Consider the following 13,718-nt stretch of genomic DNA (forward strand, 5'->3'; position numbering starts at 1 on the left):
TTCGTTTGTCTCTGTGCAGAACTCTGTCTTCAATATAGTAATGACAGTGAGTTATGATTCTAGTTTTGGCAAGATACCAGTCGGTCGGACGGAAAGATCCACTCACTACCAGCTGGCTCAAGAGTATGGGTGACTGTAATACTGACACCAATGCTACCACCACCATAAGGAAGTATACAATGGGACTGCCTAAACATTCAATGTGCCCACACGGATCCGTCTCCAGTTCAGCAAAAATTTACGATTGTAAAATCATATGAGAGACTCTTTCAACCAATTATTATGGTTAAAGTGTGTATACAAGTAGGCAAGGAGGTTTGGGAAAAAAAAGGAAAGTTGGCAATCTACCGCGGTGTGCATTACGCAATCTTGCGTGCGACGGTACGAACTTCCCACGGTCGCGGGGGTTGTTTCGGCATTTCCTTGCCTTGCGCAATGTCCCGATCTCTCCGCGCGCGTCCCATAGCCCAGGCGGCAGTACCACGCTTTCGTCCCCACACCAAACCAACCGATGCCAGAACATCAATGACGAGTTTGGACGGATTGTACTGGGACGAAACTCCAAATTCAGAGGCGGCGTAATCAAAGGGATACTTGTGATGCCAGTTGTGCCATCCTTCTCCGACGGCACACCAGCTCACGAAAGGGTTTTCGGCCGGGTAGGAGGTAAGATCGTAGGGGTGATCTCCGTACAAGTGTGCGGCCGAGTTGACGAGCCAGGTGCAGTGGAGGACGAAACAGTACCGGAGTCCACCGGCAACGAGGAAGGCGGTCCAAAAGTTCTCGCCCCAAAAGTAGGAAGCGACTTGTGCCGGCATGACATAGCACATGTACAAGGCGAACCAAGGATCGACCATTTTCTGTAGGGCGACCACGGGGTCTTCCAGGAGATCGGAAAAGTCCATTTCCCGGCCGGCTTCAATGACGGCGGGGTCCTTCTTGACAAACAACCAACCCATGTGCGCAAAGAAGAAACCTCGTCGGGCATTGTGCGGGTCGGCATCTGTTTCGGAGAACTTGTGGTGCACGCGGTGATCCCGTGACCAGTGGTAGATGGATCCTTGATTAGCAATGGAGTTGCACAGCATAAGGACAAAACGGACTGGCAATGCGGCTTCGTATGAACGGTGCGACCAAAGTCGATGCACTCCTACGGTGATACCAAAACCACTGTGAAAACCAAAACAAGGATACGTTAGAGTGGAATCTTCCAAGGCTTGACTATTTGGTCGAGTCACCATGCGTGTACACTGACAAGAACGTACCTGATCGGCCAAAGGACAAAGGCCCAGAGCAACGTTTCAGCGGAAGCTTGTGGGATCGTACAGAGCCCAACAAGAGCTACTGTGTGTACGATCGTAGTATAAACAATCATGGGATAGTTCAGGTTGCCCGCCTTGTAGTGTTGGGACAATGTCCCGGGAATTTCACGGAGCATTTCGGAAGACAAGTCCATGGTTCGTGTTGGAATTATTGGAGAGTGTGTCGAGGAGGGCTCTGAAGATTTATGAGCACACGGGATCACAAGTTTGTGTTGTGTTCTGCAGGGTGACTGACTGTCTGGACTGGGAGTTCTGTTTATGCGAAGACAGTGGTATGTGGAGGATGATGATGATGATCCAAGGAGGTTGTGGGCAATTAGGTGGCAGTCGATCGCTTATTCCTTGGGGTACGTATTTCTTAGTGTATCCAGTGCTGGTGTGTGTGCACGTATCGCATCGTATCGATGTGGCGAGAAGGATTCTCGCTCGTCATCTTTTTCCGTTCGGATTGATGATGCCGACTCCGCGATAGTCACCAGTCGACACAACGATCGTATCCACTCGCATAGCTGACGTGGTGCACGGCAGCCAGCGAGATTCATTTTCATTAGTGCAGTGACCCAATAGTGTTTGTTGGTTACGTTTTCCGTTGATTCCCGGTAGTTTTGGCGAGACCCGAAACATCCACGGCAACGGACTTTCAAACGTCATCGCATGTGCTTTTGCCGGCACGAATCGCGCTTCTTGGATTGGCTGTTCGCATCTTCGCAACGGGCTCGAATCGTAAAAATCACGAAACCCGGAACTCGAAGCTAGGAAGCCCTGCGTGCGTTTGCTTTCTACTGAGAATTCCTACTAACATGTACGAGCCTGGGGGCCAAGAATCGGTTCCACGGGCGAGGATGCGCGGAGCCTTTGATGAGACACGCAAGGCAATCCATCGGTGTACAGTTGTACGTACAAGTTTGTGTGTAAAACGAAATACATATCGTCAAGTAGGTAGTGAGTTTGCACAAGCCCGACTCGGTCGGACACTTGGGTTTTTTCTTCAAACGTCGTTCACAAAATTCGATCCAGGTAAGTAAGATCTAAACGGCTTGACATCCTTCCAAAAGTCGATCGTGCGGAGACCGCTCGTCTTTGCAATGGACAGTACGAGATTGTTCATTTAAGTGAGCGTTTGGCGAAGGTTGAGCTCCTCCGGGGGATCTTCACTGTTCGTTGCCATTCAAGATTCTGGGACGATTTGAATTTTCTTTGTGCGACTGATGTGGGCCTCCAACTCCGACTTTGGGCGTTGCGGATAGTACTCGTACGATGTGTTGATTGCAGAAAAAACGAAAGTATCGGCTGGCGTCGGTCAAAGCTCTGGGGCGGGGGGTCGCATTTTGGCCATGGTCGATATTGAGACGAAAAGGAGGCACAAGCACGCCAAAAAACATCCAAATACCTCGGACTCGTCCCAAGCCAGGTTGCTCGTTCCCGGAGAATTCCGGCTCGGAATACGACGACTATCGATCGATTCGTTGGACTCAGCCGTCGTTTGACACCCGTTGACGCGATCACGACTGACCTTCCACCCGTCTCGCCATTCTGCTCGTGTTCGCGCCCGATACACCAGGGTAGGGGTGGAATAGATCGGCCTTAATTTGACACCTGCCCCATCACTTTGCGACAATGCGAATGTCGTACACGCCACGCCCTCTTTCCGAACGATTCGCGAATCGCACGCCCGCTGTGCGATCCGGCACTCTTGCGATTCCGATTTTCCTGTGTGTACCAAAATTCTGTGTAAGGAATCAAAATGGATTTTTTTTGGGTCGTATCCCATGCGCCCTCGTGTTTGCAAAGATCTTTTCGTTTCCAATCTTTACAATTGGTGACATCCGCTATGCACGAGTCGTGAAATGAAGGAACCATTCCTTACTGTTACCCCGTCTTTTCGTTTACTCACACCAGTTCTGTATCTTACAAAATTGCCTCACAGAATAAACAACGATTGTAGTATGGCACGAATACTCCAACAACGACGAACCAACAACACCTTGCCACATTATTATTCACAAACGACGATTGCAACGACATAGCACCTACCGAGATTATGGCGTCCGCTTTTTTGCCAACCAATACAACCACAACTCGCAACACCCTCGGTGTATCGCCCGTGGGTCCCTCCTTGTGTGTGCCTAGTTTAAACGAAAGCAGTATACACACCAGCAAACCACCGCCTCCCAAACCAGTTTGGGAAAGCGAAACAGAAGACGAAGAAGTGAAATTTAGTTGTGTCGGAGGAGGCCGATATACCTACGGTGCCGACTTTTCTGATATCGAGAGCGCCGGAGAAGACGAAGGCGAGAACTGCGCATCCGAAGAGTCGGATGCGGAGGCAGATGCTCCTGACGAATGGTAAGTCCATGTTAACGCCCGTTACGATTTTTCGCGAATGGTGAGATTGCGGTAGTCTGACTTGTGGATCTTCTTCCTCTCCTTGCTTGCAGTACTGGTGTGGTGACCTTTGTGACCGCACAACCTACTATTAGTACGCAGCCATCCTTGCTTCGGCCCAAGGCGTACTCGCCTTCTCGTTCTAGCCCTGCCGCGTCTTTGTCATCGTCGTCCACACGTAATGTTTCTATGGTCCGGCATCGTCAGCGGGACTCCTCGAATGAGAGGGATTCTTCTTCGGTGGGTGCTCGCGGGGTCCCTTGCACGCTTTTCTCCAGCGCAATGAGCGAAGAAGATGCCGACGATTGCGAAGACGAGGAAGTAGCCGATGGCGACGATGAAGACAGCGATTATGACGAAAGTGAGGAAGATGACGTGTCGTCCGACGACGAAACGGACGAACCAGCTACTTCAAGAATCGATTTTCACGCTGGCGGCGTGAGCAATGCCAATTATTGCGAACCTAACGGTGGAGTGGAAGAAGAGCCGGCAGGAAATGGAGTTACTTGGGACGAACCGGAAGAACCAGAGAATGACCTGGAGTTGGCTAGTATCTTGGGTTCGTCTGGCGATTCTTCGTTCGACGTCGAAGACGAATCCGAGTTCCCGACTGATTTTATTGTTGGTGTTATGCAAGATCGCAATATCGAAGCCACTGCCAACGTACCGAAAACCAAGCGTGTTCTGTCCTACACGACCTTGACTGCTCTGAATGTAGAAGCTGGCCACGACGACGATTCTCCAAAGCGACAGAAGGCTATCGATTCTCCACCGCAACTCCCTCTGTTGAGGTTGGGACCGGCAGCAACGAGTATGTTGCCCCTGCTTTCCGTACGCAGTCTCAGGGAGATTCGAGAAGAATCGCCGATTCTGTCCTCCAGCGACGAGGAAGAGTTGGACGAACGGTTACGAGACGAGTTAGATAAGTTGGGGCCCGAGCGAGGCGAGAACGACGGCGAGGCCGAAATGCACCACACACGCAACGGCGACAGCAATACCCCCGTCCCGTTGCTGACACCGCCGCAGTCCCCTTCGACGATTGCCCTGGAGCAGGGTACGAGCACGACGGTGTGCGAGTGGCCGTCCAATATGGCAGTGGATAGTGCAATGCGGACTGCCGCCGAAATGGAAACGATGACGGTGCGTGTGATGAGCGCGCTTTCACTGACAGGATTGGACGATGAAGGCGAAGAAAGCGACAGCTACGACTTCAACAAAGTCGCTTGTTATGATGATGCCTCGCTTTTGCCAGTCACGACACTACGAGAGAGTTCTAGTCCCGAAACGACAACCACAGCAACACCCAGCGAAGCCATCGATTTGAACGCCACCACTTTGACACCCCTTATACGAGGCATTTATGTGGGGTGGGATTAAGGGTAAACGAGGTGTGCCAAGATCTGTGGGGCTTTGGGACGAATGGGAACGGCTGCAAGCACACACGTAGAGCGAACGATAGAGCACACAACCTTCTAGTCGTATATACAGAGTTACATTATTTGAAACAGTAGTCCATTCTTGTATGCTGGTTTCGGTCGTCTGATTCACTGTCCGTACCGGAGCTATCGTTTGCAAGCACTCCCTACCTCCAGAGAAAGAGCGGAAAATCAGTTTGAATGAAGGATACGTACATGATTAGTTTGGTAGTCCGATCACTTTTGTGATCGTAACCGTTACTCAAAGTCCACCGCACCGCACCGCACCCGTACTCGTTCCAAGTGATCGTGACAGATATATTGGTTCTGGCCTTCATCCGACGCGATCCGTCCCGCATTCGGAAATCATCGTCGGTACCGCGTCCGTCCGCCATCAGCGGTACATAGTGTCTGGCGTGATCGCACCCCATCAACCGTGCGAACGACAGTCCGAACGTTGTTCGGCCTTGTGAGAGAAGCATTCCGACGGGACGTCGATGGCTCGCTTCCGACGTTCGGAGTGCATCGTCGGGAAGAAAAAGACATCGTTCCGGTCGTACGCAACCAAAAAGCTCACTGTCAAACGTAATAACTGTACACTGCCCCCCCGAATTATCTGTTTGTTCTTTACAGAAAGGAAAAAGCACTTTATTCTTTCGGACTCGAAGTTCTCCTTGTCGAGTTCTCCTTGTTGGCGAATTCTCCATTGGTTCGTACCGTTCGATCCCGTTACGGCATTTCAACAGTTCATCGCGACGACAACCCCGACCATGCCGGCCAAACGCACCCGCAGCGTCCTCGGTCTTTCCGTAGTTCTGTTGGCTTTGCCCATCATGACGGCCTCCTTCTCAACAATGCCGTCAAAATACAGTCCGGGACGTGGACACGTTGGAGACCTACGTTCGTCACCGATTCGCGTCACCGGTCGACCCTCTTCCATCCGTACCGATCGTCGCCTCCGGCACGCCCCGTCGCAGGCACCCGCCAGCGGTAGTACGTGGCGTCTCGGCATGTCGAGTCCGGTCCACGACGACAGTCCGGCGCCGTCACACCGCCGCGACGAGTCACGTGACGACCACGACCCCACACCGGCGGCGGGTTGGATCCGTTGGCTCGACGCCGTCCGCCGCGAAACCTCCCGGGCACGCAAACTGCCGCCTCTGCAAGTCGAAGACTTGAATCTACTCTTTTACGACGTTTTCCTCATTCTTAATCTAGTCGTGTCCATTTCCTTCTGGGTCGTGCACCGGATGCAACTCGAATTTATCGGACTCGCCTTTAACGAAGGCTGTCTCGTGTGTTTGCTGTGGATCGCGGCGGGGCTCTATTCCGGAGCCTTTTTGGATTCGGCCGTGGACGGACACTACGGCAGTGCCGACGAACGGGGCGGCCCCAAAGCCGCCGGACTTCTCGGATTTCAAACCTTTGTCAATACCATCAATCTGCGATTGCTCTTTGCCCTCGTCGTGGCCTTGGCGGAACACCGGCCCGTCGGTGCCGTCGGTGGCGAACAACTCATGCCTTTGGAAATTGGCTTTGGTCTGATACTCATGAGTGGCTGGCGGGCACTCCATTCCAGCTTTGTGCCGCGTTTCAAATGAACAAATGAATGCCGCGACCGGATTGCGGGTCAATGCCTCTTTTGGTACGGCCCGTCGCAACGTGCAACGACACGTAATACGCTACCAAGCCAACAACAACACGCCACACCGTTACGCACAGACTATGTATTGCCTACCTGCCCTGCTCATCGACCTCTATATATACCGACATACCCTACTCGTTGCCCTACCAATCGATCGACCGACATGTATACATACTTTACACACACACACAGTTATCACTAGCAATGGCCCCGATTTTATTCCTTCCGACCTTTACTTGTACCTTAAATCCGTCCGTAGAGTAGCGAAATCTAGCTGTGCTATAGTACCGACACGGCTTAATTGTCTGTCTACTGTTGGATACGGCGCGGCACCATTGTGGCGATCCCCACGTACAACCGGCGCTTACTGGGCCCCGAGGACGTCCATGATGGGGACGGAACCGGGAATAGCCTTCATGGCGAAGAGACTGGCCATGGCGATCATGGCGGCACGTCCGTTCTTGATTTCAACGTCCTGGTACCGAGCGTACTTGTCGGCGGAGTACTTTTTCTTCAAGCCGAGGTAGTCAAAGTTCAAGTTGCCGGCTTCCGTCTTGGTGGACTTGCCCCGGAAGTTGTCACCCGAGTGTCCGACGCTTTCGCCTTCGGCAATACAGATAAAGGTCAGGATGACTCCGAACCAGACGGGTTGTTCCGTGGCAAAGACACCGAGAGCCTTGGTCCAGTCGGATTCTTGGGGGAAGCCGGGAAAGTGCAGGCCGAGTCCCAAGCCACCCTGTTTTTCGTAGAAAAAGGTATACGCAATCAATCGAACTGCGTGAGTCAAGGAGTAGACACAATCTTCGTTGGTTATTGCCTTGCATTCATTACGCCACACTCCAGGAACAGTCAGTTGCACCGCATTCCTGCACACCCTTGCGAAAGAAACATACACGAACACGTACACCCTCTAACTACATCGTGTCTATACACACCAACACACACACCAACACACACACACAACGACATCAACGGTACGTACATCGGTAGTGGCCCAAACGCCGGTCCAGGCAAGCATCGCTTGGCGTCCGTGTTTGATTTCGGAATCACGAAGGTACTGTTCATCGGGGAACATGTTGGGGAACGTGTCAAAGGCCTTACCGGTACCCAAAGTCATGAGACCCAAAGGATCCCACACTCCTTCCTGGGTGGCACGCAACGCCGTCGACGCGGACGACGTTGTCGGAGACGCCACGAACGCCGAAGCAGTAGCCACAAGGGCGGCAAGGATAGCGAGCGAAAACTTGGCCATGATTCGTAAAAACAACAACCAGCAAAAAGTATTACGGATAAGGCAGATGCGTGTATGTTTGTAAGTATAGAGATGGTGGTGTTGGTGGTCTCGACGGACGGCGATGGCCAAAACGAAAGGTTCCCTTGCCGAGGATACCGGAGGGTGTCGCGCCCTGTCGACGCGGATTTCCCCGTTTACGCGGTACGGGTACGTTCCCCCGCGATACAAGGGAGGATAGGATACCCTCGGCAGAACAACCCAGGTCTCGACACGAAGATTTGCCTTCAATCTCACCTCGACTCTTTCGACTCCAACCTCTTGCCGACGTCATCGGAAGGCAATCTGTTTTTATTGAAATATTTGAAAAACAATTCTCCGAAACATTTGAATATTATACAAACTGCCTACCTACCCATCTACTAACAGCAAGGATACCTAGCTCCGTAACGCAACAAAGAGAGTCTAGTAGAAATATTTTGTATTCCAATTCTACCCGGTACCAAGGAAAAACCGACGAATCGACTGTCGGTCTTCAACAAATTTTACCCGTTTCCTTCTATCCCAGGTCCAGCGACAAGGTGATTTGACCCTTCGACAACGACGACCAGCGTATCATTTTCCCAACGGACAGTACGGACACAATGTAAACACTGCCTCACAGACCCACTTCTGAAACACCAATCAACGTGCATTCACTTGGTTCTTACTACAGCATCAGTAGCGCGGGTTGCCGCAAATACCGTTCCAGAGCCGCCAAAAAGAGCGCGGCGGTGGCTTCGTCCACCACCCGTCGATCCGCACTGAGTCGCCCCGTCAGAATGGTGTGTACCGTGGGCGACGTCCGGTTCTCCGGCGCGTCCACCACGTAGGTACCGGGGACGACCCGACGGGCACCGCCACCCACGGCCAGGATGGCCGCTTGGGGCGGATTGATCACGGCTGAGAATTCGTCCACGCCGAACATGCCGAGGTTACTGACGGAAAAGGTGCCGCCTTGGTATTCGTGCGGGGCGAGCTTGCCGTCGCGTGCGCGGGTCGCCAAATCGCGAATAGTGGCGGTCAGTGCGGACAAACCCAGTTGGTCGGATTGGAAGATAATGGGAGTAATGAGACCCGTGGGGGTCGCCACGGCGACACTGACGTCAATCGAGTCGTTGAGACGCACTGTGTCGGAGTGGGCGTCGTAGGTGCCGTTAACTTCGGGCACGTCGCGGAGTGCGAGTGCGGAAGAGCGAATGATAAAGTCGTTGACCGAGACCTTGACGTCGTGCTGGGACGCCAGTTGTTTCCGCAAGGCCAGAATGGCGTCCAAGGGAATTTCCATGGACGTGTAAAAGTGCGGCACCGTCGCCTTGCTTTCCGTCAACCGGGACGCGATAATTTTCCGCATCTTGCTGTTGGGCGTATCCGCAAAGGATCCTTCCGCGGCATGGACGTGGGGCACGGGTAGCTCGGTAGGAACTGTAGCGGTGGGATCCGCAGTCTTGGTCCCCTTGGTTGCAGCAGTTGTGGTGGCAGCCTGTGTCGTAGTAGCCGGTGCGGGTGGGGCCACCGATTCCGTGGCGGATACCAAGGGTGGGAGCGTCCCGTCCGCAATGGCTTGTAGGACGTCTCCCTTGGTGACCCGTCCTCCCTTGCCGGATCCGGACAAGACGGTAGCGTTCAATCCCCGAGATTCCGCCAAATGCCGTGCCGCCGGTAGGAGAATCGACGGGACGTTTCGGGTTGGATGCGGAGGAGTGGGTTGGGACGGCGTCGACTCGTCGTGACTCGCGGCGCCGCCCGACTCCGCGGACGAATCGTGGGCAACGGTGTAATCCGCAAAGGCGGCTACGGCTTGGTGTTCTTCTACAGCGACGCATATGGGCGTCCCGCAGACGATATCGAGAGCGGCGTCGGCCTGGTGTAGGATCTTGGCCAAGACGCCGTCGTCCTGGGCTTCGAAATCCACCGAGGCCTTGTCGGTTTCGATGGAACAGAGAACGTCTCCCGCAATAAAGGCGTCACCTTCCTGCTTGTGCCAAGCCGTAATGGTGCCACTCTCCATGGTGGGAGACAAGGCTGGCATGGGGAAGACAGTGTGTGCCGGATAGTCCTGGGCGACCGTGGTGGAGCTCGTGTAGTGCCGCACCGGCGAACCGGGTAGACACAGTGGAGGGTCGGGTTGTCGCCGAACGGTTGCCGTTGTGGTACGGCTACGGCTGCTGCCGTGACCAAACACTACCAGGGGACGAGTGAGTGTGAAACGGGTCGAGTCGATGCACGCATAAGACCCCCAGGCCCGACGAATGGACCCTCGCAACGATCGAGCGCGCAACAGCAACGACGCCATGGCGTAGGATGCAACGCGGGTTTCGGAATCGGCACTTAAGTTTTGGCAGATCACTCGGGCAACACTGACTCTGAGTACTTAAATCAAGAAGGAATGGAACGGTACCCTGTGATTGTTCCGGAGCGCTGACGATCTCTGTTGGCCCCGAAGTTGTGTATATCTCTATTTCGCTCGACCTTCCATAGAGAGACTAGCTACCATTCTGCTGCGCTACGACCAGGCCCTGGTACTCAAGTCGGGGCGAGAGGTGAGGGATCGGAACCCGTCCTGGTTGGCTTCCCGAAACAAGTGCGGCAGCCCGTCGATGACCATGTGTGCGGACAACTGACGACAATTTCTTTGTCGCTCGGATGAAGTAGGCGATATTTCAAACGAATGAGAGACTTTCCTATCTCTGGACGACATGATTTATTGCCCAATGTTTCCATGTCGTATCGACTGACTGTGTTTACAGTTCTAGCTAGTGACAACTACCTACTACAGCGGTAGATCGGTAGGGTAGGGTAGGTCCAGGGCGTGGACCGGTCAGTGTCACCCACCGAAACACCCCCACCGAATATTCGTGAATCCCCCCCTTTTCCCGAGAGGCTGGACGACAATGACCAACCGTAACTCGCCTTTTCTCTCCCGTGGCTTTCTTCCTTCCTGCTAACTCCAAAATTCAATTCCATACCAGTCTCGAGGGTGTGTGTTTCTCTGGTTTCTCTCGCAGCCTGCTCCCCCTCGTCTGTTTGTTTTGTTGGCATTGGTTTTGGTACGGTTTCGAACATTGACGGATTCGGAAGGCAAGCGAGTCGCGGCACCAAGTCTCTTGAGACACACGCAACCCCTTGCGTATCGGTTGATATCGCTTTTGTACACACACACACACATACGTCCATACGTCCACACACACACACATACGCGCAATACTGGTGGCTGCACGTGTGATTAGATACAAAACCATGGGCAACGAACAGTCGTCCGACGGGGAACCCGACACCAACCGCTTTTTGGAAGAAGGTTTTAATTTGGAAAGCCCCGATGCCGACGTTCGTATCAATTACGGTACTTCCGCACCCAATTGTCAACCCAAACACACGGCGGAACGAGAACAAGCCGGTGCGGCGGAGTCTCTACCGGACTATGGACCGATCCCGGAATCGGTACCGCGTCTGGACGGAGCCATTCGGGACGATCCGCAGAGACTCGCCGGGACGAGTCACGAAGCCATGCCGCTTTCGCCCAAACATCGACGGGATAGTGGAGACACCAGCATGGGAGACGATCACAAACGACAACACACTAGCGTACCACCACCATCACAACCAACACTGCCGTCGCGTCCCGCACCGCAGGAACCAGTCCCTCCCAAAAAGCTATCCTACTTACAAATGGCCAAGTTGGGCTACCAAGAACTAGTCAACGCCATTATCCGACCGCCCCGAGCGGATTACAAAGTAAGTTTATCATATCACACACCATCACAACACATCAGATGACGTCAACCCGTGTACAAATAGTAACACTGAATCCGTACTCATTTCGTCCCTTGTCGCGACAGATGGAAGCGCTCGGCCCACCGGCTTTTACTTTTTGCGACAGGCGTTTCACCCGGACCGACTTTACGCTACGCACGAAACGAGGATATAATCTCGAATGTTCCCACTGGGAACCGGTGGAACGGGTCATGGACCGGATACCCGTCGTCATTTATATGCACGGAAACTCCTCGGCGCGCGTCGAGGTCATTCCACAACTATCCTATTTGCTCAGTTTGGGACTGGCTGTCTTTGCCTTTGACTTTGCCGGCTCGGGAAAATCGGACGGCGAGTACGTCAGTTTGGGATACTATGAACGCGAAGACTTGTCCTGTATTGTGGCACACTTGCGGGCGACCAACGTGGTCTCCACCATTGCCCTCTGGGGTCGATCCATGGGCGCCGCCACGGCACTCATGTTCGGCGACCGCGACCCCTCCATCGCGTGCATGATTCTTGATTCGCCCTTTGCCGATCTCACCCAATTGTGCGAAGAAATGGTTGAGAAAGCTCGCGAGCAGGGGATCATTGTACCCGGCGTGGTCGTCGGCGTCGCCATCCGCATGCTACAATCCAGTGTCAAGAAACAAGCCGGCTTTAATTTGCGTAGCATTACGCCCATTGCCCATGCTGGCAAGTGTTTCATTCCCGCACTCTTCGTAGCCGGAGAACACGACGATTTCATTAAACCGCACCATTCGGAAGCGATCCACGCCAAATACGCGGGCGACAAGAACATTATCATTGTCGAGGGCGATCACAATTCTCCACGACCCAAGTTCATGTTTGATTCGGCCAGTATATTTTTGCAAACTTGTTTACAGATCCCGTCCCAATGGGCCTTGGACGTGCCCGTCTCGATGAATCTCATGTGCCCACCGTGGTACTTGGAATTGCATCGCCAACGAACCGCGGCTCGTCAGCGAGCACAACAACAGCAGCAACAACAACAACAACGTGGATCTCGACAAGTAAGTAATCGCCCCCCTCCTCCCAGTATTGAAGTGGGCATTCCTCTTGGGCCCGTCTTGTTGACCGCATCAGACACGGGCTCGTCGCACGAAATAGACACGGATTGCGATGCCGATACGGATGTCTCTCACGGTTTCGATCATGAAGAATTGGGGATGACAGCCGAACGACAACGGTTTATCCAAGCTAGTCTGTTTAAAATGCTGGGTCAAGCCGACGACGAAGAAGAAGAGAAGAAGAAGATACAGAGTAGGCGGCGATTTCCACTCGTTTGGGAACGAAGACAGGAAAGGCGCATACAGCCTATTACCCTCATAGACGCACCAGCTTGGAAACACCCCCAACGATGAGGCCAGAATTGAAGTGCCTAGAGTCGCCTAATACCGAATACACTAGCTTCTCTAATCCATCGGACGCACTTTACAAAATAGACACGGATAATTATTGTTGTTGTTGGTCATTGTTTCGAATTCCGAGTCGTTCCGTCTCTGTCCCCGGACGAGGTGGATATAGCCACCAGAGGGATGCCACTTGGGACAAAGGCAGGAAATGGTCCTATGACGAAGATGACTCTAGCCTGGCGCAGGGGAGATGCTGCCTTCCGCTAAACATTTAGCATGGATAACTCACAACTCCGGTGACCTACCCGGCCTGGACGATTTAATCTTAGTCCTTACTTTCTTGGCTTTTGATGGATTTCCAACTGCTTCGGATTTTACATCGAACAAGTTGTATATGTTAACTGTAAGAATTTGTTCAACAAGTCACAGTTCTATGAATAGCAGCACTTTAGAAGGTCAAGTAATGTATAGCAGACCACGTGTCAACAACTCTATGTCAGCTATAGATACTAATGAACACTGTATTTACAAAGGCTACGTACAATGAAGGGT

The 13,718-nt window shown here is 53.0% G+C and overlaps 6 protein-coding genes across 6 annotated transcripts; 3 read left to right on the forward strand and 3 right to left on the reverse strand.

Annotated features, from left to right (window-relative positions):
• Window positions 1-261: 261 nt before the first annotated feature.
• On the reverse strand, window positions 262-1,684 carry PTD9 (desaturase delta 9 desaturase). Its single transcript, XM_002181758.1, has 2 exons — window positions 1,266-1,684; window positions 262-1,170 (listed from the first exon to the last, which is right to left on the reverse strand). The coding sequence occupies exons 1-2, from the start codon at window positions 1,454-1,456 to the stop codon at window positions 360-362; spliced, it is 1,002 nt and encodes a 333-aa protein (XP_002181794.1). The 5' UTR covers window positions 1,457-1,684; the 3' UTR covers window positions 262-359.
• Window positions 1,685-2,324: 640 nt separating this feature from the next.
• On the forward strand, window positions 2,325-5,191 carry PHATRDRAFT_47483 (predicted protein). The gene is made up of 3 exons (XM_002181585.1): window positions 2,325-2,339; window positions 3,250-3,668; window positions 3,761-5,191. Exons 2-3 carry the CDS (start codon window positions 3,364-3,366, stop codon window positions 5,082-5,084), a joined length of 1,629 nt encoding a protein of 542 aa, XP_002181621.1. The 5' UTR covers window positions 2,325-2,339; window positions 3,250-3,363; the 3' UTR covers window positions 5,085-5,191.
• Window positions 5,192-5,671: 480 nt separating this feature from the next.
• Window positions 5,672-6,989, forward strand: PHATRDRAFT_47484 (predicted protein). The gene has a single exon (XM_002181586.1). It carries the CDS (start codon window positions 5,893-5,895, stop codon window positions 6,721-6,723), a length of 831 nt encoding a protein of 276 aa, XP_002181622.1. The 5' UTR covers window positions 5,672-5,892; the 3' UTR covers window positions 6,724-6,989.
• A 59-nt stretch (window positions 6,990-7,048) lies between these two features.
• Window positions 7,049-8,126, reverse strand: PHATRDRAFT_47485 (fucoxanthin chlorophyll a/c protein, deviant; the record flags this gene model as incomplete). The annotated part of the gene is made up of 3 exons (XM_002181759.1): window positions 7,750-8,126; window positions 7,137-7,503; window positions 7,049-7,116 (listed from the first exon to the last, which is right to left on the reverse strand). Coding segments are annotated over exons 1-3 (705 nt in total), but the record flags the coding sequence as incomplete, so codon positions are not given.
• A 581-nt stretch (window positions 8,127-8,707) lies between these two features.
• On the reverse strand, window positions 8,708-10,102 carry DHLTA_2 (dihydrolipoamide acetyl transferase; the record flags this gene model as incomplete). The annotated part of the gene is made up of 2 exons (XM_002181760.1): window positions 8,708-9,484; window positions 9,572-10,102. Coding segments are annotated over 2 exons (1,308 nt in total), but the record flags the coding sequence as incomplete, so codon positions are not given.
• A 1,774-nt stretch (window positions 10,103-11,876) lies between these two features.
• PHATRDRAFT_14054 (predicted protein) lies at window positions 11,877-12,659 on the forward strand (the record flags this gene model as incomplete). The annotated part of the gene is made up of 1 exon (XM_002181587.1): window positions 11,877-12,659. A coding segment is annotated over one exon (783 nt), but the record flags the coding sequence as incomplete, so codon positions are not given.
• Window positions 12,660-13,718: the final 1,059 nt, after the last annotated feature.

Source organism: Phaeodactylum tricornutum, chromosome 13 (genome assembly GCF_000150955.2).
Source record: "Phaeodactylum tricornutum CCAP 1055/1 chromosome 13, whole genome shotgun sequence".
Taxonomy (NCBI): Eukaryota; Bacillariophyta; class Bacillariophyceae; order Surirellales; family Neidiaceae; genus Phaeodactylum; species Phaeodactylum tricornutum.